At 45.0% G+C, this 25,817-nt stretch overlaps 1 protein-coding gene across 2 annotated transcripts in view; it reads right to left on the bottom strand.

Annotated features, from left to right (window-relative positions):
* The window catches only part of LOC146630311 (voltage-dependent T-type calcium channel subunit alpha-1H-like), a 63,548-nt gene that overhangs the window by 19,660 nt on the left and 18,071 nt on the right, over positions 1 to 25,817 (bottom strand). For both annotated transcript variants that reach the window (XM_085355744.1, XM_085355745.1), the window contains exons 6-15: positions 22,540 to 22,852; positions 22,350 to 22,442; positions 21,683 to 22,250; positions 17,322 to 17,674; positions 4,794 to 4,945; positions 4,110 to 4,295; positions 3,691 to 3,808; positions 3,046 to 3,201; positions 2,223 to 2,310; positions 402 to 589 (exon numbers count right to left, since the gene is read on the bottom strand). In XM_085355744.1, the coding sequence (XP_085211870.1) occupies positions 402 to 589; positions 2,223 to 2,310; positions 3,046 to 3,201; positions 3,691 to 3,808; positions 4,110 to 4,295; positions 4,794 to 4,945; positions 17,322 to 17,674; positions 21,683 to 22,250; positions 22,350 to 22,442; positions 22,540 to 22,852 (2,215 nt within the window). The remainder of the gene's footprint in view (positions 1 to 401; positions 590 to 2,222; positions 2,311 to 3,045; positions 3,202 to 3,690; positions 3,809 to 4,109; positions 4,296 to 4,793; positions 4,946 to 17,321; positions 17,675 to 21,682; positions 22,251 to 22,349; positions 22,443 to 22,539; positions 22,853 to 25,817) is intronic.

Here is a 25,817-nt window from a genome sequence, read left to right as displayed (position 1 = left end):
TCAACCCGTCAACAGTTGGTGATACTAAAGTGCCAGCAGAAGGCCTGCTAACAAAAAGACTGCCAGCCCAAACAATGCTGAAATATTTGGCTTTGTGAATGTTTTATGAGGATAGAAATGCACTCAAGTAATTTGTCGTGTCTTGAGAAGACACATAATGGGTTTGTTGGGAAACAAAGTAAACAAATGAACCTCTGCAAGGTAGCTTTAATGAAGCTCTGTGTTATCATTCTATGACTTCAACATTTAGAAATTGCTTCAGCTCAGCTTGGATTTATATCCTTTGCATAACAAACATCTTTTGATTAACTGTTTCTCTAACTCACATTTATAATAAATATTTAACGTGGTTTTATATAAACATATATATCTCCACATAAAAGCATGTGCCCAAGGCTCACCGGTGACCTTTGCTCAAGGCTGTTTTCCATGGATGCACCACTGGCCCGGCGTGACTGGTTGGAGTTTATGGTGGGCGTAGCTGCAGTGTGCGTGATGACTGGCAGCGGTGGAGGAGGAGGGGGAGGCATGGAGGCTTTTGGGTTCAGGAGACCATTGGGACTCAGCATCATGGCCTGAATCTTCAGCTCTGCACACACACACACACACACACACACACACACACAGAATATTTGATGTCAAAGAATGATTCTCATTTATTATATTTTGGGATTTGCAATATTTTCATGGTTTCGTTTGGATCAGGGCTGCACTGACCATGGCTGTATCCGCTGCATATAGGCTGTATATGTCACGATCACTGGCTGGTAAAGCTCTGTGGATGTTCAGGTTTTTAAGGTGGATCTTATGCATGAGTTGTGGAGCTGACAAACTGACTGCACTAAAAGTTGTGCAACTGACTTCTGGATCACATGGTCTGGCAAAATCAGACCAACCTAAATTAAATCCTCCTTTTGTGTGTGTTTTACTTTGATTATGACAACAATTAGTGACTAAATAAGACTTTAGAAACTACTGAGTGGGCCCATAAACCCATGTGGAAAGTCTCAGCTGAGCAATACGGGCATTTTTTTAGATATCAGTAGATATCAGTGAAATTTGACTTCGCTGCTCCTGCTCGACATTAGAAAGAAGACGTTTAAGACTTCAGTCAGTAATTTTTCATCAGGGAATTTGATAATCCGCAACTTAAAGTTTATGATTTAGAGAATCAAGCTAAAAACGTTTAAAAATTGGGTACTAATATTGTTTATTACTCACTGTCAAAGAGGACAACGAGAAGAAAAACACATTCATAAATAAAACAGGTTATCAGTATTTGTCCCTGAGAGTAAAGAGTAAAGCAAGTTCAATATAAACGTTGACACACATAAATATTCTAAACGTGGAGTCTGTAATAATTGGATTAGCTGTAAAAATGTGCTGCATTATTTTAAAAAAATCTAGATAGTGCACATTTGTGTTACTAAATGTTCGCAATGTGTTTCGTGTCCATTTTTCACTCCCGTGTTGTTCTTGAGCAAATACAGATGAGCTGCCCTCAAGAAGCTCACAAATGCAATTTAAACAAAATTAGCCTCTACTTAAAAAGCCCAAACCTCCTTCAGATTCATCTTACGCCTAATTTGAGGTAATGTAGGTTGAATTTTTGAATTAATATTAAAAAAAAGACAGCATCAGAGTGAGTAAATAATGGCCTATGTGTAATGTCAGTGAGGTTTATGCGGTTTTGCCCTTTTAATGAGCCCTCAGAGTGAAAGTAAGAGTAATGTCTTGATGCCTGCTTCAATAATCCAGGTAAGGAAATCCCCGAAAGTTGATTCTGTTCATCTGGACTCAGTGTTCTCATTAAGGTGACATCATCTGCAGCTTTCCCACCATTATAAACCAACGGCCAGCTGACTGAACCAAATCAGACAAACTGAGCTTGTGGCTTTTTTGTTAGTCGGTGGCATGAGTTTCAGTCGTTACGCAGCTGTTTATAAGGTCGGGGAAACCTGCAGTCAGCCGAGACTGAAGACGTCAGTTGAACGAGAGATTAAACTTTTCTCCCACTGAAAACGCTGCATCCAGAAAAAGATCTTTCAATCTTTCTGGGATTAAAAACAAGAGAATATTTTGCAGAATTATGGAAAGCCTTTAAAATGTTCACAGGATGAAAGAACCTCCAAGAATTCAGGTCAGAATACACCAAAAGGCTATTTTAAGGCGACTCCATGTGAACTTCCACTTCCATGTCCGGCTGATCTGCGAGTTTGTACCTGCAGCGTACAGCTCTCTGAGTTTCTCCTCGTCCTCGTAACACATCGAGTGTCTCTCATCATCGGCCTCAGATCTGTTAGCATCTCCCTGAAAACACAGACAGACGCAAATATACACCAGAGTCATCATAATCATCACCATCACCACCTTCCCTTCCTCAGTGTTGTAAAAGTGAAAAGCACATCTCGGTCGAGCGGGAAAGACTAAGAGGAAAACTAGGCAGATGGGCGGAGGGAATCTCCAGCGTTCTCTAGTTGAGTTATGTGGATGGCTTTGGCAGCGATCTCCTGTAGTCACGCCAATAAAGCTTTACTGAATTTAATTAAAATTCACGCCAGAAAGATGGAGGCAGGCGGCTTTGGCAAAGGGTATCTGTGTGTGTGTGTGTGTGTGTGTGTGTGTGTGTGTGTGTGTGTGTGTGTGTGCGCACGCAATAGTGAGAGAAAGAGCAAGCGCTCTCTGATGCCGGAGATAAAAGATGAAAACTAAACAACAAAAGCTCACCAGCTGTGAATGGCAGGCGATATCAAACACATCCCTACCCTGGAGAGTATTTTGTGTGTGTATGTGTGTGTGTTGCAGTGAGAGAGAAAGATGGAGGAAGAGAGAACGGAGGATAGGCAAAAAGCAACAGAGGAAAAGTGTGATGATAAAGAGACAGCGAGCGAGAGAGAGAGAAAGGAGAAACCACACAGGCAGGATGGAGGAGATTATTCTCTTGTAGGCAGCTTTGGTATCATCAACACAACAGAGCTCAATTAGTCTCATTCGCTCTGCCTCGTTGTCTAAGTAGCTCAAATGAAACGGCATCTTTGCCCTTACTTCAGCTTGAAAGCCCTCGACCAAAATGGCGACGAGCAAGTTGAAGAGGACGTAGTTGCCAAAGGTCATGAGGGCGACAAAATAGAGGGCAGCCAACGGCGTTGTGGAGGCCATCCCGTTATAGAGCACCGCGTTCCAGTCCTCCTGGGTGAGGATCTGCAGATTAGATAAGATGCGGAGAGACGTCAGGGGGTTAGAAAAACAGGCCGTCAAACACACAAGGAGCCAAAAGGCGACGCGCTACGTTGCTAGCAGGTGTTCCAAGAATAGATAATGTGAGTTTCTTCCTTTATTATCTTGTCGTCAGTTGAACAGTAATGACGCTCATCAGTGTTAAATGAACTCCCGCCGAGTGAGTGCTTCATTATTGCTCTTCCTCCTCTGCTCGTGAGGAACATCTTACCTGCCCACTGGGACAGTTTTTTTATACTTTTCTGAAAAACCGAGCGCGCGCGCTCCCAAATCGGAGCAAATGAAATCACGGGCGAGCGCTCGTGACTGCAGCAGCTGTTGTTTGAATCTCACTCCTAAAAGTGGCGCGTAATTGATGGGGAAATTCCTCCAAATCAAATACCGTCGGTGTCTTCGTGTGCTCTGCGCGTGTGTGTCCCTGAGCGAGGGTGCATGTGAGGATGTTTGTCTAACCTGAAAGACAGTGACAGTCGCCCAGAGCAGGGAGTCAAAGTTTTTTCTGTCTGGTAAAGTGTCTCCGCTGTCTTGTCGCAAACCAAATTTACAGCCGAACAGATGCATCCCCAAGATACTGCAATACACACACACACACACACACACACACACACACACACACACACACACACACACACACACACACACACAACAGTAAGGTAATGTTTTTATCAAGCAGTAATTTAATATGTGCAACAACAAGATGCGGTAATACTGCCTGCGTGCACAGCTGTATCTACATGAAAGCCGATGACACATGTGGTGATCAGTTTATAACAGAGGAAGGAGAATCCCAGCAGTAGCCATTTGAAATGTAATAACAGTATAATTAAAGCAGAGAAAACGCTTAATCATCACTGTAACTCGTGAATATATACCTGAATATGAATATAAAAAGCATCAGCAGCATGGAAAATGTGGCCACGTTGTCCATGGTCTTCATCAGCACCACCAGCTGCCTCCTGAGTGCAGGAAGGAACCGGACCAGCTTCAAAACTCTCAGCAGGCGGAAGGTGCGCAGCACCGACAAGCCTCCCTCGGCCTCACCCACGATCTCCCACACGCTGAAACACACACACAGGTTAAAAGCACAGAGATGCATTTCCATTGAAGCGATTAAGGAATCAGCTGTTACCCTTTGTCAGCATTAGCGTCACCCAGGAAGACAAAAACAAAAAGAAAGAAAGAAAAACTTCCCGAATCTTTTCAGAAGGGAGAGAGCGCTCAAGTCTTTTTGATGTGACGTGTGGCAAACGAAAAAACGAAGTCGGGCCAGTGTTGTTTACAGTTCACCAGCCAATAAAGAAAGCCAGCGCAGCGTGAACTGGCACGGTAAACAAGCAAGGCCTTCAAACGTGGATACATAATTTAGCTTGTAGTACTACATAATGGAGTGAATACAGGCCCTCTGGACTATGAGTGCAACCGCTTGGCTCAGCTGCCAGCATCGCTGGCAGTTCGGGAGATTTAGCTGCAGAGCCCGAGACGTGAGAACAGGAGGAATAACTAATGACAAGAATTCCCTTTTTGGGGTAAACACACAGACAGAGAGTTCCCCCCACCTGATGATGACAATGACGCTGTCAAAGCCGTTGTAAGGGTTCTTGATGTAGCCGAAGAGCCCGAGAGCCAGGAGCTTCAGCAGCATCTCGAGACTGAAGAGACTAGTGAACACCATGTTACTGATCTCCAAAATATCTGTCAGCTCCTGCGGCTGAAGAGGTGCAGTGTTTGTGGAGAGAAAACAGGGAGAGATTGATGTACAGAGATGGACGGGCACAGAGAAAAATGAACAAATAAACAGAGACAGACAGCGCGGAGCTCAGTGCACTCAACATGTTAGGAATCTCCAAGATGTTGGTGAAGGCTTCAGTTTGGGTTTACATGGATTAAAGCTGGTCAGATTTTGTTGCTGTTCTTTTTTTCAGATATTTTTTTAGGTTTATGACAAAAAAAAGCTTAAATTTGTATCCTCATTCCAAAAAATCCACAAAAAAAAATGTTTCAGAGCCTGTTTTTAAGGACATAGCTGGTTACTTAGTTGTTTCAGGACATTTTTCTACTGATCAATTTGCCATAAAGGCCCACTGTTATGTAAAAACATGCATTTTTTTTGCACATTTGGACAATCAAACATTTGATCCTCTTTTAACAGAATTAAAAAGTTAACCCAATAAAGTCTAGTAACCTCTAAACTTGCTAGCTATGTGCCAGTCTATCAGTATCTGAATTTATAGTGAAGCGACAGGAGAAACACGCTTCAACCACGTGACAAACGTTAATATTTCATCGTTTATCTACCAGAGGGGAAATTCCCTGTTAGGCCTGTCCCTGTTTTCCACTTTTATCGTAACAGTTGAGAGAGATGACATGAAAGCAGGGAGAGCAGAAGGAGGACGTGCAGGCTGCTGCGTTAGCGTCACACCATATGTGTGAGCCAAACAGCACAACAAAACACGACTGTGCTTTAAACTGCTTTGTCATATTATCTAAGTAGGGACCCATAAATGATGATTACACGTAAAAATTGTTAGAGAAATCTGTTCATGGTTTGTGCGTCTGAAAAAAATAATACTGGCTGATATGTTGATTTTTTTTTATTTGAGTTCAGTTCAAATTTATTGTATTATTATAGCATCAGATCACAACAACAGCTGCCTCAAAGGATTTATATTGTAAGGTAAAGACTACAATTATACAGAGAAAACTAATATGAGCAAGCACTTGGCGACAGTGGTAAAGAAAAACTCCCTTTTAACAGGAAGAACCCTCTGCCAGAATTATCAGACTCTTAAATCAGCAAATATCGGTCTTAAAGATGCTCACTGGGTTCCAATATAATTATTTATTTTATAATGAAGAACTTCATAAAATTATCTGTAACCCTGTAATATCGTAATATGCAGCATTTGTTCTTCTGGGGGACAAAAACCCACATCATAAACAACAAAAGTACTTGGTCATCTACACATATCAGGGGTGAGCAGTTAATTTTTAGGCGCACTCAAACTCGATGAGCGCTTTAGAACGATCCATTCTTTCACAAATGTTTGTGCAGCGCAGCCACATGTTTGATTTTATACACCTGTGTCAACTGACTAAGATTAAGTGATTAATGTCATGGTCCTGCGACCATGACTCAGTGACTTTATGTTTATGTACTTATTGTTATTACTTTCATTATTATTCATGGCTGTTTTGGGATGGTTTGTGTTTGGGATTTTAGACACTGGGTTCTGGGTTTGTGCTCCCTCTGTTGGTCCCTGGTGTTAGTGTTCCCCTGTCTCGTCAGGTTAATCAGGTCCAGCTGTTTCCCCCATCTGTGTGTGATTTCCCAGTGTCTCTTTGTGTATTTATAGCGTGTGATTTCCTCTGCTCCTCGTCGCGTCGTCTGTGTTCCTACCTGTGTTCATCCTCTGTGTTACCCTGCGTACTCTGCATCTACCCTGTGAAATCCTCTGCGTGCTCTCCCTGCTGTTCTCCCTTCGTGTTCAGGTTTGCCACTCCTTTGTGTAGTTTCACCCAGTTTAGTTCATCCGTAGTTCTGTTTTGCCATCTCCTCTTTATGTTTGTTATTATCAATAAATCACCCTCACACCTGAATGAGTGCTGCGCTTTGAGTCCTCCTTCCACTCTCCACACGGCCGCTGCCCCGGACCGTGACAGTACGACGCGACCACAACATGGACCCAGCAGCGCTTAATCCATCCAGGGAACTACGGGAAAATCTCATCGATGCCACACAGGAGCTGATCGACCTGTGGCTGGAAAGCCCGGGTGGCACGTCCCAGCGCGCTGTAGAGAGGCGGCTACAGCGTCTGGTGACCGGTCTCCCATGGCTTCTGGGCTCGCTTTGTTCGTGGGAGCGGGAGTTCCTCCTTCTGGACCTCGGTCTTCACCCCCCGTCTGCTTTTACTTCCGAGCAGTCCGAGGCGGTGAGCGAGCGACATGTTCTGGCTTCCCCAGATTCCGAGACTCTGTTTTCTGGGGCTATCCAGAGCGGGATGGGAGACTGTTCGGATCGCTTACCCACCTTCGTGGTAACGGACCCTTCGCAAGTGGGCGTGTACAGACCCTCTGTGAAACCGAGAGACTGTTTCTCTGCCGCTCCTTCTGAGCCAGGACTCTATCACCATTCTCCGGCTCAGTTCTGTGTCCAGCCACAAGCTTCCCAGTCTGTAGCTCAACCATTAGCCTCCCTTAAGCCACAATTTTCACACTGTTTTTCCACCGCCGTTTCTGAGCAGGGAGACAAACTGTTACATTACGGACCTGTTCCTCAACAGCTGGCAACATTAGTGACTGTTACTCACTCCGGGGCTTCCCCAGAGGCGGGGTTGCTGCCCTCAGCTTACTCTGGACCCCTGGTGGCCAAGATGCCAGCTGTGAACTGCACCGGGCTGTCACTGCCTGAGCAGGGGCAGTGCTCTGCGCAGCTGCAGCCCTCCGTATGTGTGCCAGAGGCCCACGTGCCTACTGGTTTTGTTTCACATGTGCCAGAGGCCCACGTGCCTACTGGTTTTGTTTCATGTGTGCCAGAGGCCCACGTGCCTGCTGGTTTTGTTTCATGTGTGCCAGAGGCCCACGTGCCTACTGGCTTTGTTTCATGTGTGCCGGGGGCCCCGGTGCCCACTGGTTCTGCGGCTGTTTTCGCTGGGGGGCCCGAGGAGCCCGTCCAGTCTCCCGCTTCGCCTGCTGGGGGGCCCGAGGAGCCCGTCCAGCCTCCTGCTTCGCCTGCTGGGGGGCCCGAGGAGCCCGTCCAGCCTCCTGTTTCGCCTGCTGGGGGGCCCGAGGAGCCCGTCCAGCCTCCTGCTTCGCCTGCTGGGGGGCCCGAGGATCCCGTCCAGCCACCTGTGGCTGCTTCTCCACCTGTGGCTGCTTCTCCACCTGTGGCTGCAGCGCCGCCTCCTGCAGTATCATCACCTGCAGCGCTACCACCTGCTACTGCCACGCCTCAGCCTGAAGCTTCAGCCTCGCCTGGTTCTGGTCCAGCTTCATCCTCACCTGGCCCAGCTTCAGCTTCAGCGTCTGCTTCGCCTAGCCCAGCTTCAGCTACAGCTTCATCCACGCCTGGCCCGGCTTCGTCCACGCCTGGCCCGGCTTCATCCTCGCCTGATTCTGGTCCAGCTTCATCCTCACCTGGCCCAGCTTCAGCTACAGCGTCAGCTTCGCCTGGCCCAGCTTCAGCTGCAGCTTCTTCATCGCCTGGCCCGGTTTCATCCTCGCCTGGCCCGGCTTCATCCACGCCTGGCCCGGCTTCATCCACGCCTGGCCCGGTTTCATCCTCGCCTGGCCCGGTTTCATCCTCGCCTGGCCCGGTTTCATCTTCGCCTGGCCCGGTTTCGTCTTCGCCTGGCCCGGTTTCATCTTCGCCTGGCCCGGCTTCATCTTCATCTTCGTCTGGTCCGGCTTCATCTTCATCTTCGTCTGGTCCATCATCAGCATCATCAGCATCGTCTGGTCCATCATCAGCATCATCAGCATCGTCTGGTCCAGCCTCCGTGTCTGCATCCTCGCCTGGTCCAGCCTCCGTGTCTGCATCATCGTCTGGTCCAGCCTCCGTGTCTGCACCCTCGCCTGGTCCAGCCTCCGTGTCTGCACCCTCGTCTGGTCCAGCCTTCGTGTCTGCATCCTCGTCTGGTCCAGCCTTTGTGTCTGCATCATCATCTCCGCCTGCTGCGGTCCCGGCTTCCGTGCCCTCAGCCTCGCCTGGCCCAGCCTCGTTTGGGTCTGGAGCTAAACGGCCGTTTTCTGGACCGCTGGCTAGGCTACTGGCCGAGCGCCGTCGCCTGACTGGCCGCCGTTGCCTTCCGCACGGCCGGCCCCCGGACCGCCATCGCCTGAGTGGCCGCCGTTGCCTTCCGCACGGCCGGCCCCCGGACCGCCATCGCCTGTGTGGCCGCCGCTGCCTTCCGCACGGCCGGCCTCCTGAACTCTTTACGCGCCGCCGTTGCCTTCCGCACGGCCGGCCTCCTGAACTCTTTACGCGCCGCCGTTGCCTTCCGCACGGCCGGCCTCCTGAACTCTTTACGCGCCGCCGCTGCCTTCTTCGTGGACGGCCTCCTGAACTGTGCTTTGGACTCTGCTCCCCTGTGGGTTTTGTGTTCATCTTTGTTTTGGGACTCTGGGGCCTCCGTCCGTGGTCGTGGTCCGGTCCCTCCGTCCTGGGCCCCCTGCCGCCCGCCCGGATCTGGTGGTGTGTTTCTGTGGCTGTCGGGGGCCAGCCCTTGAGGGGGGGGTACTGTCATGGTCCTGCGACCATGACTCAGTGACTTTATGTTTATGTACTTATTGTTATTACTTTCATTATTATTCATGGCTGTTTTGGGATGGTTTGTGTTTGGGATTTTAGACACTGGGTTCTGGGTTTGTGCTCCCTCTGTTGGTCCCTGGTGTTAGTGTTCCCCTGTCTCGTCAGGTTAATCAGGTCCAGCTGTTTCCCCCATCTGTGTGTGATTTCCCAGTGTCTCTTTGTGTATTTATAGCGTGTGATTTCCTCTGCTCCTCGTCGCGTCGTCTGTGTTCCTACCTGTGTTCATCCTCTGTGTTACCCTGCGTACTCTGCATCTACCCTGTGAAATCCTCTGCGTGCTCTCCCTGCTGTTCTCCCTTCGTGTTCAGGTTTGCCACTCCTTTGTGTAGTTTCACCCAGTTTAGTTCATCCGTAGTTCTGTTTTGCCATCTCCTCTTTATGTTTGTTATTATCAATAAATCACCCTCACACCTGAATGAGTGCTGCGCTTTGAGTCCTCCTTCCACTCTCCACACGGCCGCTGCCCCGGACCGTGACAATTAAGAGGTGTGGCCCAACACGTTTGTCCATTTAATGTACTAATTTCTGATGTTTTTAGGTTAGGCTATGTTAGGCGTTACCTTAGTGGTAGCTGTCATTAAGAAAAAGTTAAATAAAATAAGTAGAGTCCTACATTTGTCAACCCTTCAAAAGCATGACACTAAAATCTGTGTTGCCAATGATTAGGGAATCACAGATGGAGCCTGTCTCAACCTGTCTGTCTGATATCGAGGGTCTGCTGCTGTCTTTGCTATTAAAGTGCTGTCATCATGCCAAGATCGAGAAAGCTCCCCAAAGCCTTCAGAAAATCGTCCGGGTATCCACGCGAGTCTGCAAGGAGTTTTATACAGAATACTATAAGGGCGTTTGTATTATCATAGCGTGAGATAATTCACTATCTGGTAAGTACATGATATAACAATATCTCTTGCATGCCTGGACACAAGAACAAAACATTAATTAGTGCAACTGAGGTATTTCAGCCATCATGATTCAGGAGTTATTAATCACGCTCGTGTCTTATACACAGTCAAGGATGTACTTCATGTGATGAGCTACAAGGCTGAGCTGTAATTACAATGAGCGTGTAATCTGTTAGTGTCCAAATGTTGCCATAGTAAACTAACCATAATTTCTTCATGACATCATCGCCAAATAAAGTGTAGTTGATATTTTACTATTAAATTAAGATTAAACCCAAAATGTGGAGATCACATTTCACAATAGCTGCCGAGGCTCTACAAAAGCCTCGTGCAGATGAGTCAGTGAAACAACTTAAACAGCTGTCTTGTCGTGTCTCGTGATACAACATCCTCTTTACTGCATGAGGTTGTAACTGTCGACAACCTTGCATCTGTCCACTGCCAGCTATTTCATCTGGTCAATATTGTGTGGGGGTTTTTTCCTTCTGGCCAGATACAGCTTCACATTCCTTATACGCATCACCTCACTGTGTTTATGTGATAAAACAGAAATCATTTCCTTGTAACTAAAACTGATTCTGCAGTACGATTTCACGTTCTCGTGTACACAAAGCTTTATGCAGAGGGCTTTAATCTCCAAAATGATCAATAATATTTTTTCTCAATGTGTCCCTAACACTCCTTTGTAAAGAGCAGTCATTTGGCTGCAAAGAATTTGCAGGTAAGTTGGTATGAAAGTGCATGTTCTTAGGAGTGCAGTCGCCTAAATTTGAGCTGGTGAACATAAAGGCAAAACCCGCCCTTTTGGACTAAATGTGCTCCGGACAGACAAATACAGAGACGACTGGCTACAGTAACAGAAGAGACATTTGGTGCAGACCAAAGACATCTTTTCAGGAGAAGCGTAGCGGTGGAAATATTAGTGCTCGGGGTCACTTTGCTGCCTTTGCTGACTGGGCAGCCTGTAGTAATTAAATCAACGCCAAATTCTCTCCATCACATCAAAGAGTGCTTGAAGATAATGCGAGGCATCTGTCGGAAAACTGAAGGGGACCTTTTATGAGGATAATTGTCGTAAGAGATTTGAACCCCGTTAAAATGTTATGAAACAGGCAGAACGAGCAATAAGCCGTCAAACAGTTTGCTTGGAAGAGTGGTCAAAAAGTTCAACAAGACCATGACAAAAACTCGTCCACAACCATGCAAAATAATTTCAAAACAGTATTTTGAAAGCTTTTTGAAGGCATACTTATACCATGTGTGCTAATCGTTTTCACAGATAAATATCTGGTGGTAATTTGTTTGCATAAATGATTTCAAAAGTCCAAAATTTCCACTTCATAAGCACTCTAATCATGTTCCCCATCTTTAATAGTGATGTGCGATACCACTGATTTCCTTTCCGATCCGATACCAAGTAATATTCAGGGTGGTATCGACGATACTGATCCGATACCGATACTTTGTACAAAACGGATTTTATTTATTGTATCTCAAATTATAGCGTCATAATGATTACAGGACATCAGAATACCTTCTTCTTATCACTTAATAATGCAGAGTTCATCATATAGAAATAAAAAAACTAAAGTTGTGTGCTATTTGAACACCTTGCCTGCCTGGAGGACTAAAGGACTCCGTGAGAGACTCTCACCCTAGCAGCACCTGTCCCTCTCCTCCTCTTCAGTTCGCCTCAACATACGCTCGTCATATTTTGTGATATGATTTACTCTGAGGTGTTTGACAAGGTTAGTGATGTTGCCACAACCATACATGCCAACCCTCCCGATTTTTCCGGGAGAATCCCACCTTTCTCCAGATTTTCCACCCGGACAACAAAGTTGAAAAACCATATCACAGAATTCATAGCGCAGCCCAGCCAATTCCAGTTTCCAACAATGACGGCAGCGACTTAGTTTTAATATTACTCTTATTTCTCTTTCTGGGTCGCAAAAAAACTTTTAACATATTTTCAGGTGAGAATGTAGCCGTGTAAACTTCAAATATCTGAGCCGACCGACACATCGTCTTCAAACCCCCGCGGTCTTTCACCACTCGGGTTAAACATGATGTACAAGTCACTTTGATAACTTAAAAATGTTCTTGTTTGGCTTTTTCAGTGTTTTATTTGTTCGTGAGTAAATCGGTTTGGCTGAGATTAAAGTTATTAGATTAGATTAAATTAAATTAAACTTTATTATTCCCTCGGGAGGGTTCCTCCGGGGTTTTCACACAGCTGAATAAACGTCAAACAGAAAACTGATTAAACAGAAGAGTTTACGTCAGTTTCCGGTTATATTTTAGACAGCAAGGAGCAGACGGCAGAGTTTCACTTCACCGAGGGAGCTCATGACGTACTACCCGGCTTTCTTTAGACCGCGAAGGCCGGTCCTCAGGTGGAAGCAGCCTCTGAATTTGGACACCCCCGCTGTTTCCGGGCCGGCCAATAATAACGGTGACATTTAACGTATTTTATCCGATAAATAAACCCTGTAAAATATATTTATCCGCCCAAACAGCCCTTTTGAATGTCTCCCTAATTCTGAGGTCTCAAGGTTGGCAAGTATGGCCACAACACCTCACTTTTTTTGCCACATTTATTGCAAACCACGGCTCAGCTGTTTGTGGAGGTAAAATACATCCGCACAATTACGCTCAGCCATTGTTGTGAGTGCGCACGCCAAGGGGCTGCGAGACATTTATACAGCCGTATTTCGCACATGACTATGAAAGGCGGAAGAGGAAGTAGTTCCTTTGAATGTAGGCAATCCGAATGTTATAGTTTCTTTCCACTGTGTTCCTGTTAATGATAAACTACAAATTTACTCTAAATTACTAAAATATCGATATTTTAATGTGAGAATCGATTCTAGAACATAAATGATTGGTATCGGAGGAATCGATATTTCAGGATCGATCCGCACATCACTAATCTTTAAAATGATGCCACGTAGGACTTCCTCACCTGCACACTCAACCAGGCCCCGCACACACTTGATGAGGCGTCTTTTCCAATATATCACACAGTACTGTGCAAAAGTCTTGGGCCCACCTTTGCGTCTTTATATTTTGCCAGGAAAATGGGAAACAGGTGCAGCAGTTTATTAAAACGTGTAAAATGGGCAAAAACAGAGTTTGTACAGTCATAGCAGTACAAACATAATCGTTCATGACCACCTTTATTCTTCACCACAGCCTGAACTCTCTGACAAGCTTTTGTCTAATTTCTTTAAGTTGTCTTCAGGAAAAGTTCTCGGGGGCTTCTTGAAGGACATTCAAAGCCCGTCTTTGGATGTTTCTCCTTTTTTTTCTGTTTTCTGTCAAGCTGATCCCACACCGTCTAACACCCTTTTATTGTGGTATAGCAACGCTAGTGGGATGTTGTCCTATTAGTGTAGAAGCTGGACAGTCTCCGTGAGTCCATGCTGCTCTCCGTGCATCTGTTCAGAAAGACCTTACCATTGTAACAGGCTGGCGCAGGCAATTAACTAACCCCAGCACATGTATGTAGGAACAGGGTAAAGCCATGGAGACTTGACTTGTATGGTCTTGTTCTGTTAACGCCAAATAAAGATCTGTTGTTCTGTCTAACCGACTGGCCGCCGAGTTGTCCAGTTAATCACAGTGTCTGCTCCCACCCCCACAACCTCACCTGCAGTCAGCCTGGAATCCAGAGCCACACCACTGTGCCAGCCTCTCTCTTCACATGTTGCCTCCTGTGAGATTCCTGACACCCCTCCCCCACCCATCACCTTCACTCAATACCAGGTTGAGATGCAAATGAGGAGACTTCACTCAGGCAAGTCTGCTGGACCAGACGGAGTGAGTCCCCTTGTCCTCAAGGCCTGTGCCCCCCAGCTGTGTGGAGTCTTTCATAAACTGTTTATGCTGAGTCTGAGTCTGCAGAGGGTCCCGGTGATGTGGAAGACATCATGCCTCGTCCCTGTACCAAAGACGCCTCGTCCCAGTGGCCCCCAGGATTACAGGCCCGTGGCACTGACCTCCCACATCATGAAGACCCTGGAAAGGCTCATCCTGGACCAGCTGCGACCCATAGTAAGACCACATCTGGATCCCCTTCAGTTCGCTTATCAGCCTCGTCTCGGAACAGAGGACGCCATCATCTACCTGCTCAATCGTGTCTACACCCATCTGGACCAGCCGGCGAGCACTGTGAGGGTCATGTTTTTTGACTTTTCCAGTGCTTTCAACACCATCAGGCCGACCCTCCTGGGTGATAAGTTAGCAGCGATGCAGGTGGATGCTTCTCTGGTGTCCTGGATTGTTGATTACCTGACAGGAAGACCACAATATGTACGTCTCCCACAGTGTGTGTCTGACAAGGTGATTAGCAACACAGGGGCACCACAGGGGACTGTCCTCTCCCCCTTCCTCTTCACCCTCTACACCACAGACTTCAGCCACTGCACAGAGACCTGCCATCTTCAGAAGTTTTCTGATGACTCTGCGGTGGTTGGATGCATCAGCAGGGATGATGAGACAGAGTACCGGGCTGTGGTCGACTCCTTTGTCACGTGGTGTGAGCAGAATCATCTGCAGCTCAACGTGGCAAAGACCAAGGAACTGATCGTGGACTTCAGGAAGACCAGGAAACACTTGACCCCTGTTTCAATCCAGGGGGTCAGTGTTGACATTGTGGAGGACTATAAATACCTTGGAGTACACATTGACAATAAACTGGACTGGGCTAAAAACACCACAGCACTTTACAGGAAGGGCCAGAGTCGTCTCTATTTTTTGAGGCGACTGAGGTCCTTCAACATCTGCCAGAAAATGCTGAGGATTTTCTATGAGTCTGTGGTGGCCAGTGCGATCCTCTATGCTGTTGCATGCTGGGGGAGCAGGCTGAGGGTCGCAGATGCCAACAGACTTAATAAACTGATCCGTAAGGCCAGCAATGTTGTGGGGATGGAGCTGGACTCCCTCAAGGTGGTGTCGGAGAGGCGGATGCTGTCCAAGATAAAGACAATGTTGGATAACACCTCCCACCCACTCCATGACATGTTGGTCAGTCACAGGAGCACGTTCAGTGAGAGACTGAGATTACCGAAAAGCACCACTGAACGACACAGGAAATCATTCCTGCCTGTGGCCATCTCCCTGTACAACGCATCCACTTAACACACTGTTTGCTGCTACAACTACACATGTTTCTTTTCCAAATATTTATTTATAAGTGACTTATGTATGTATGTATGTATATATATGTATATATTGTACTATTCTTAGTTAGTGTATTGTCTGTCTTGTCTTAATGTTGGTTTAAAATGGAGCACTGTAACAAAAAATAATTTCCCCCAGGGATCAATAAAGTATTCTGATTCTGATTCTGATTCTGATTAACCTCCCCACCACATGCCCGCTGGTCCTGCTATCAACTGAATGGATCAACTGAAGTTCCAGATGTAACTTTCAAGTCCTGTGTTGGGTTTTTGCTTGATTTTCATCTGTTTTAGGTTGCTATTTTTTCATTTGACTGTTACGTGTACACACACCACTGGTTTATCACTTCAGTTAGATGCCTTTTTGTATGCTTGAATGATTCAGAGGTCAGTGTGAAGTGGATCTTTGAAAGATTTTGACAGACCTTCAGAAAGCTTGAACAAGTGTTGCTCAAGACCTCTTTAAAACTTTCAATAAAGTCTTCCTCCTTGGAAGGAAAATATAAACAAATGATAGGTGGCTCAAGACTTTTACACAGTACGGTGCATACAGATAATCCTGTATTACATACTGTGTTAGATTAGACTAAACAGGATTATTGCTGGGTTTTAACAAGATCAGGAAAACATGCTAACAGCAAACGCTCTGGATTTGACATCTTATATTTTCTGCCCAGCAGCTGGGTTTGTGGGACCCAAACAAAGACGAAGTCAAGCCAACGTCAACAAAGCACAAGAGTTAATATTATTCACAAATCATAATAACAAGTAGTCTGCATAAAGTCTAACATAGTTTATACCTCTGAGCCACAGAGCTGCTGTCGTACAATAACTACGACAGTAAAAGTACATGAAAGAAATAAATCATTGAAGCTGGTGACATTTCTTGAAATTACAGAGAACATAGACCCCGTTTTTTTTTTTTCTTTTGCTCTGCTCCTTAAACCAACAAATGAGTGCACATGAGAAACTGCTTCTCTGAGCATGCTCAGCGCCATCTGCATGACACACAGCTGCTCTCAGAGGGTTTTTCAGAATAAACAGCACTGGTCATCCTGATTGAAATTAGGAAACACTGGCAAAAAGAAACTGTAAAGCTATTTGCGTATGTCACAGTTTTGGATGATAAAAGATGGATGCATTCACTTATTATATTCATTCGCATTGCTTCTTTGTTGATTTTGGGCCAAAAGGGATAAAATAGGTAAAATAGGGCAGCTCTCATCCTTAAATTTTAGCTATCGGAGAAGTTAAAGCCATCCAGATTTGTCATATTGTTCAGGAAATAGGCCAAACACAATCTCCCGCTGCCTTTCAGCCAATCACAATGTCAGATCTGTCCTCCCTCTCCACCTCACTCATCCACTCGCTTCTCCTCGCTCTGCCCCCGCCCCCCTCCCCTCCCCGCCCCACCCCCGTCCTGTCCCAGGGTCACGCTTTAATTAACACTTCAGGTCTTATGAGTTTCTCCATCTCCTGATACATGCCTGCACACACCCACACACAGTCTCTCACACACACACATGCGCACACTCTCTCCGCGATCCCATATGCTCGCTGCTGTAAGTGTTGATTGGAGGGTAAGTTTATTGACTCCACCGCACACGGTGATTAGCGCATCACTTTTCAATCAAATTGTAGTCGCAGCCAATCTGCGAGAGGCGCGCACCCCACACACGTGCGCACACTTACCTGCTCGTGGTACTCTATGCCCATCGACAGAGTATTAATAAGGATGGCAATCATGATTCCTCTGCTGAAGTATCTGCTGCCAACAATAAGTTCCAGTTTAGTTCTGAGCCTCGCCCAGCCGCACTCCCACAGCCTCTTCTTTGGCTCAGACAGCTGCGCGTCACTGAGGCACGAGCTGCTACAGTGACACGGGCTGTTACTGTGACACGAGTGGCCGTGGCGCTGCTCTTCAGGCTGCTCGTTAACATTTTCGCCGTCACTAAGTTGGTTGTAGTAGATGCAGTACGGGCATACCGAGGACTCTCCGGGGACTTCGCCCGGCAACAGTAACGCCGGATGCCCAGCAGAGCCTCCTGCACAGACAGAGATCAGAGGAGAGGCCACATCAATCATGCATCCACGAGGGTAGAGTAAAACGTCGCTTCTGTATGCAGACACTCTGTCATTTAATATATTCTCGGCTCAGCAAAGGAGAGGGGTTTCTTTTCATTTCTGGGAAACAAAAATTCAATAACATGGAAACCACTGTGCTAGTGGGTGGGGGGCGGGGGGGTTGCTTTGTGCAGACGGAGAGCTCTGTTATTAGAACAAGGATGCTCAAGTGTGTGTGTATGCATGTGCGTTTTGTGAGGGTGGAGGAAGCTTGAGGGGGTAAGATTTCAGCAGAATTCATTAGTAAGGCACTCCGGAGGAATGCTCCAACGACATAACAACAAACACTAATCTAGCACGAGCAGTTCACTTGTCATCACAATTACAACAAATTCATGTTTCACTGGAGACTGATATAGTAAATCCAATCTGGTCGTTCTGCGGTGTGTGCGCGCGCGCGTATATAGATAAAACTGCCTTCAAGGCAGACTTGTTGAAAATGACTGACTTCACTACATACACAGGAAATACACTAATCAGGAGATGTGGGTGGCTTCCACGTAGCACCACGCTGAATGACTTCTGCTACAAAGTTCTCCAACTACAGTCGGAATTTATTGCATCACTGAAGTGTATTAAACGCTGATATGTGAAAACGGATGCTTAAAGTGCTGTGAAACACGCAGGGAGCCGTGGAAGGGGGGGACCCTGATGATGTCAGGATTACCCGGATTAATTCAGCTTGGACTTTGAGATAACAAAATTTTAATGAAAAGGCTGCGTTACCAACTGGGCTGTGGAGTCGCAATGTGTTTTTGGAACATGACTCATACTGGGAATTAAAAGACAGGATATCTTGGCCTCTGCTGCTTTGATGTTGCGTATATTTTTGTTTCTCCCAAGTGAATCTTCGAGTTTAGTGAGAGTACAGTTTTATGGAGTATGCTTTTAAATTAAGTTCTTGTCTTAGAAATTATATGTGTAATTCAACATTGTCTGGCAGAGTTTTTTTTATGTGAAAAATCTCGAGCCACCTCTCATTTCTTTCTGTCTCCTCCTCTGATCCTGGCGATGATTTGAACCATATTTTTTACAGTCCAGTTCTTGTGTAATTTTCATACTTCAGTCTTGTCTCTCTCTTTCTCTTCCTTAAGTATGGCTTCTTGACAGCCATCTTTCCACTGAGACCATTTCGAGGGTTCAGTGAATAGTAAATGGATCAGCTGAAGGTCCAGATACATCTCGCAGGTCCTGTGTCTGGTCTTTGTTGGATTTTCTTCCCTCCCATTTCTTAAGGACAAAACTTTCAGACACTGTTCATCCGCTGTAGACAGGCCTGCCATTTCTTCTTTTGTCCTGCACTTGACCCATTTCCAGACATTTTTAAAGGATACACTGCACACCATGCTGGGATATGCCAAGTTTTTGACTAATGGCTCTTGTTGGAGCACAAATATTATTTTATGACTGTCAAACTGTGTTATCTTTGGCATTTCTCATAGCTTTAACTAAAGTGCCTAAAGATATAGTTTTAAAATGGCTCATTGCTAAGTTGTCTGAAATGCACAGATCCAGCACTGGTCCATCTCTTGAGTTAGGTGTTTTCATCCCTGAATGATCAGGCTCTTAAAGAAAGAATTCCTGTAAAGACGGTCAGGTGCTAGGACTGATCTGAAATGAGGTTTGTTTTTTCTTTTTAGTCTGAATAAAAACTTTGAAAGATCTTCAGAGAGCCCAGAGAACCATTGTTCAAGACCACTTTAAAAAAAACGGACGGGTCAAGACTTTTGCACAGTTCTGCATTTTTATGCTGCTTTCAGCAATGCTCGATGTGTCGATGTGGGAAAATAAATATGCATAGTTTCAAAGGTTTTCAGGTTATCCCATATAAGGCAAAGAATCTTGTTAAAAGATCTTCAGTATTCTGCTACAAGTCATCTTCCTGAATATTTGCATCCCATCTCTCCACAGAGATTTCAGGGAATCAAGCACGCAAGGCCCCACAAAGGAGAAGATGTAGATAAAAAGGTTAGACCGGTGAGAAATGTTTTGGATCAATTGTCTGGAGACACTTCAACCTTTAGGCTTGAATAGTACAACAGATCATCTGAATGATCTTCCAGTTTTTTTCTCAAAGCTTTGCTGTTGTGAGGAATGACGGCACTTGCTTGATGTTTTTTAACAGCATGATTGTTCATGGCATTTTAAAACTGCTGTAAACATATGGTCCTCCTTTTGTCACATACATCATCTCATTACATGGATAATGCTCAGGCTACGGTAAACACAAGCTTATCTTTTAGCTCCTGCAGTGCTGTGTGAGGCAGAGGTGAAACCAGACGGGGAGTTTTGTTTCGGGATTGTGTCGTGTCTGCACAGCGCTCTGAAACTTCACATTTTTCACTAAGTTTGTGCGACATGGGTAAGACTACAGACTGCAGTGGATGACGTAAGGTATAAAGTTACTATGAAACTGCCAGCTGGTACTGGCAAAATAAAAAGCATTCATATATATGAACACTTTATGATCCAACACTCTGCAAAAGAACAAGGAAAAAAAAGAGGAGGCTGGTCTTTTTTCTGTTTGCAGAGTGGCTCTCCATAGCATTTACACATTTACGCAGCTGATTTGCCAGCCATATTGATTATAGTGGAAGCGTGTGGCTGCTGCATGAACTTGCATACGTTACATGTTCAGTGTAGCCACAAGAATTTGAATTATAATACCTCTGAGTGTCGTCTTGTATAAGGGACACACAGCGTTATTGAATTCTGCTCGCCTTTTCAGTGCATAAAAATGTGCTCAGACTGTAACAGACAGTGGCTCTGCTTCTTTTATCATACTGCTTTGAGCTCCGAAAAGAAAATTAAATGTGCCTGCGCAGTGTTAAAGGTGATGAATGTCGCACAGATATCAAAGTTTCGCTAAATAAATCTGAAGTGATCTGAATTTGAAATACAGCTGAGGGCAAGTGGGAAGATGTATTCTTGGTTAATTTGGGACTGCCAGAGATCATTTCTCAAATTAAACAAAAACAAAGATTATTCAAACGAACAACAGCAAAACAGGGGAGTAATCATAGACTGTATTAAAAGATGGACTTATTGTACTTTCCAGGTTTGAAAACTGAAGCCAATGTGGAGCTGTCTTAAACCTGCGTTATGGTTGCAAAAAGATGTACATGGCATAAGGAAATCTACTGGAAAACTGCCCTTGGCTTGTGATGATCCCTGTCCTGATTAGATTACAGGCTCAGTTGATAGTTTCAAGTCTTATTTAATAACTCATGATGACATTTTGTAAATTAAGGTCTTTCATTAGGGTTAAAAAATGGGATGAAGTAAGAAATGCTTCACCAAGACACAAGCCAATGATAATAAAGGTCTCAGAGCCACCCCACACTCGTCACGCCAGGTTTGAAAATACCAAGATGACAGTTGCTAGGGCCTCAGTCACACAGGCCTAGAGACCAGTCTGCAACCTCCTAGCAAGCTCCAGTCACTACGGAAAAATGTGTTTTCCCCAGCTGGATGGAAGTTGCTGTCTTCCTCCAGGTGAAATCGTGGTACTCCTCCCAAAACATCCATGCATTTACTTTGGTCGCTAACAGATTGCTTTGCTGGCCTGCAAACAGTTGCCACTTACTCTCTAAGTTGTAGTGGAAGTTGAAAAAGTGCAGCACAAACCGGAAATCGACAATGCTCACAGTCAAAGTAAAAGTGCTTCCTTACTGCTAATTTGTAAGCAATCAACACATTTCAATGTCCATTTCAAGAGTTGAAACTTTTGGTTCAAAGGAAAAGAGTTCCCGTTTCTGGTTTGCGTCACACTTTTCATGGAAAATGTTCATCATGTCCATCTTTTACATACAGTCTATGGGAATTTTAAAGCCTTTAATCCTGGACACTCACTGCTTCCACACATAGTCAGAGTGTGACACTGTGATTCACACACTTTCAAACATTCACACACATCCCTTCATCCTCACCGTGCTCCAGCACCAGCTGCGGCAGTCTGTTGCCGGTCTCCGTAGCAACCAGCCTCTTTTGGTCCTGGTCCTTTGCATCCCGGTGACTGAAGAGGGGCGCTATGAAGGGATAATTAAAGCCGTTGCCTCCATTACTGACGGCGGGGTCAGTCTGAGGCTGATGGTTTTGGTGATGATGATGATAAAGCTGATGAAGGTGTGACAAGTCATTAGGGGCGTGGCCTGAGTGCCGGTGGGCGAGACCGTTCATCTCCCCGGCCCCACCGCCCCTGGCAGATCCGCCACCTTGCTCTCTGTGGCACGCGCACGAGCAGCGAAAGCGCGCGCGCGTCTGAGCGTAGCAACGGGAGAGCCGTCGCCAAGCCTTACGGCCCAGGTGCGCCAGGTAACGGATAATCTCCTCATAGCAGCTCCCTGGTTGGCTATCGCTGGCCAGCGTGGAGGCCGACTGATGGAGCTGGCGGGCGCGCTGCTCTGACTTCATTAAGGCATGTTCTCTCTGTTTCGTTTCAGAAAACTGCGTTGCTATTACGACCAGGCACAGGTTGATCATGAAGAAGGAGCCCACCTACAGAGGACGACACACGTCACATACAATAAGTATAATTTTTTATGTGTATATATATGGATGTGTGTGTGGCCATTTGTGCTATAAGCATGTACTCACTATAATGAGGAAAATGAAGTAGATGAAGTTGTAGAAAGAATGTGCGTCCATGACATAGTACATGATGTCTACCCAACCCTCAAGAGTAATTACCTGAATGAAAACATGCACACAGTCAACAACAGCAATATGTAGTGTGCACCTCATGGTAACCAATCAGATTCCTGCGATTAATCCTGGAGACATTTACCTGAAAAATGGCAATCCAGGCATATCCAATGTTATCAAAGTTAATAGCTCCTTTGTGTGGGTTCAATTCCCCAGCACGACACTCATTGTAATACTGATACCAGTTCACACAAGACCCGGGCTCATCTACTCTAAGGCCCATCTCTGGTAGGGCCTCCCCAGCATCCAGCAAGCAGGAAGTCCTGCCTACTCGGCGACGAGGCACATCAGAGCACCGGAGCATCCCGTTTTCTCTTTCCATGGAGCAGATGAAAGGGTGGTCGTCTGTGCCGTCGGGCCGATAGTAACCATTCAGGAAGGAAATGTTATATTTCCTAAAGAAGAAGAAGTTTCATGAGTGAACAGATGTTAGATTTCGCTTCGTGTAAGCATAACCGAATATAAGAGGACAACAAAAAATGTTGATTGTTTTCTTTACTGCCAACAAACAAATAACATACCATTTCTTTCAAAATCATCTTTTCAAAAATGATTAAACTGTTTTTGTCAAATGATACTTAAACTGAAGTAAACAGTGCATTTCTTGGTAACTACTTCAGCTGCAGAGTAATGAGTGTAATGTGAGAGTGGGTATTTATGACAACAAAACTGCGTGAAGAAAGATGTCTCCCATTATGGCTCATGGATGTGTGTGTACATGTGTGCGTGTTGTGTTTTTTAAATTGCATGAAGTTAATTCTGAACAATGGCAGAAAGGAAGTTGTATTTGGCCCCGGCTGCACAGATCTCACGAGTAAGCCAGCATCAAGCACGAGTAACACGGAGCGGACCTCAAACACAAACGCTGAGTTGCTGGGTTGGATTCGAATGGTTTTCAAAAAGATTAATCATTTTATTGACCTACTGTTTCCTTCAAAGGTCTGTTTTCTTGGGGAAAGAAATGAAAGACTGTGTGAAACACACAGAGGTGCTAAAGGAGGAAATGAGGAAACAGAGAGGGAAACACAGATGAAGGGAAAAAGCAAAAAAAAGCCAGGGAGGGTGCATTGGAGAGATAAGCAATCAATCATGTGTGGCGTAGAGGAGGGTCCCGGGGGAGCGCTGCTGCCTCACTTCTTATTAGGAAAGGTCATTTTGTTGTTTATGAAGCAGAAAAAATCAAAATCTTTACAGTGAACATGAAACTGGAGAAGGGTTCGTTTTGCTAAAATGGTACCGGATACTGTGCAGTGGGCTACTTGTGGGCTAAGCGAGAGTCGGTTAACAACTTCAACAACTACTGCAGACGGTAAGGAAAGGAGCTGTTCCTGCAGCAGAAAGCAATTCCAGCTGAACTGTGCGCATTATGTTGCAAATTAAGTGAAACAGCTGGAAATCATTTTGCAAATGTCATTTTGTAAAATCTTGTACAACAAACTATGATCCACTCACTCGACTCTATTGGTAAAAATTACAGTGTCAGAATTCAATCTTAACCATCTGAACGCCCAGATTCCTCCAGAGAGAAGCCAGAGCATTCAGACTCTTGGAGCTGCGTGCCTTCTTGAACTTATGATGTAAGCTTAAGATTGGATGATATAACATTTCAAAAAATGTAACGATTAAACAAAATCACCTCCAGGAAGCACTGATGACTCACAAAGAAAAATAAAACACCCCAGGTTTAGCCCCTTTACCCAAATACTTTCAGCTGAGGAGTTATTTCTTTCCATTTCTCATTATGATTATGCTGATAACTATTTGCAGATCTGGGAAATATTAATATTTGCACGAGCTCAGTTAAAGTTGTGATGAAATGTGTATTGTGTTTTCATAATGAGGCAGTGTTTTGCCTTGTTTATCATCTCTCCATGAGCGCCCAGATAAATTCCACTCTGGCAGTAATGTCCTTACATTAAGCAGCAAAACTCTCAGTAAAAAAAACAAAAAAAAAGTGATTCTGGGAGAAACCAGCTGAAATTAAAATGTATCCCTGACAGCTCTGAAGGTGCCAGATCCATCCTGAGCACGAACGCTTTGTTCCCAATCGTTTCACTGTGGAAGCTGCGAATCTGCGCAGCTGCTGAGCAGAAAACATTTAGGTTAATAAGGCGACGTAAGATCACAATGACACACCAGAAGATGCAAATAATTAATGAAGTTACGCTGCTGTGCCACCTGCGTAAATTGCTCGCAATTTGGAGGGCCTCTATCCCGCTGCTGGGTGATGCCACAGCTGTTTAATAAAGTCAAAGAGCAGCAGAGTTTCAACGTGTGTTTTTTCAGCATGACTCAGATTTTAGCTTCCAGGCAGATTCTATAAGAACTGATATGAAGGAGATGAAGCTGATAGCGGTCAGTAGCCTTCAGGAAGAAAAAAGTGGAAAGTGCTTTTAATTTGCATTTGTTCTAATGTCCAGTCCTCCATCAGATCTACCATAAAATGTTCAACTAGAAGCTTCAGAACCGGAGAACTCAAGCCAGTGGATCATGTCATGTTTTTTACATCCAGTGTGATGGATATGTTATATAATTGTAACTGAAGGAGAAAAATACCCCTAAAAAGCTCAAACGGGGGCTTGTTTGTTTCCTGCACTGTGGTTTTATTGTGTGTTATCATTGTTATTCAGTTTTAATAAGGTGTATATTTAACTCCCTCTGCTTTGCTGCCTTTTCTAAACTGTGAGTTCATATTTTTTCTTCAAGTTGATTCACTCGACCCACGACAAGTCACCAAGTATTGACCCTGGTAACTCAATCTGTTTCAGGTTCTCTGAACTTCAGCGTATGCATAATGAATTTAAAGAGGACGCACTAGGATATATTATCTTATAAACCTTACATCCCACCACCATAATTTAGAAACCAGGTGCTCAGACCCAGTGGGCTCCTGCTAAAGCTAACTCCTTCATATTGACTTTCCTCATACAGATGTTGTACATTAAGTGTGCAACTCTTAAGTAACTCTTCATTTAAAGATTTTTTGCTAGGAGAATAGGAAATATGAGCACTGGGGAGGCCAATCCATGACTGACGCTGTTTCATTATGTGTTTTTCTATCCAGATATGCTTTTATTAGCAGTGTGTTTGGGATCATTGTCATGCATGTAGACACTTACTGTTGCACCTTTATCTTGACCTTTTGCATACATATTGATGAAACCAAAAATTACCAAATACCTCTTTCTCCTGATCTGACATCCACCTTCTACCTGAGAACATTTCTTTAGTGAGCAGTAGATGGATCACCTGAAGGTCCAGATGCATTTCTTAGGTCCTGTGGACTTTGGATTTTTTTTACCATATCTTAAACACTGTCTGCTACAGGCAAGTCATTGTTTCTTTGGTCCTCCACTTGTG

This window comes from Diplotaxodon limnothrissa, linkage group LG6 (assembly GCF_057381915.1).
Source record: "Diplotaxodon limnothrissa isolate DT_005_m linkage group LG6, D_limnothrissa_male_GT1.1, whole genome shotgun sequence".
Classification (NCBI taxonomy): Eukaryota; Metazoa; Chordata; class Actinopteri; order Cichliformes; family Cichlidae; genus Diplotaxodon; species Diplotaxodon limnothrissa.
The sequence above is the reverse complement of the archived record's forward strand: the minus strand, read 5'-3'. Positions and strand labels throughout refer to the sequence as shown.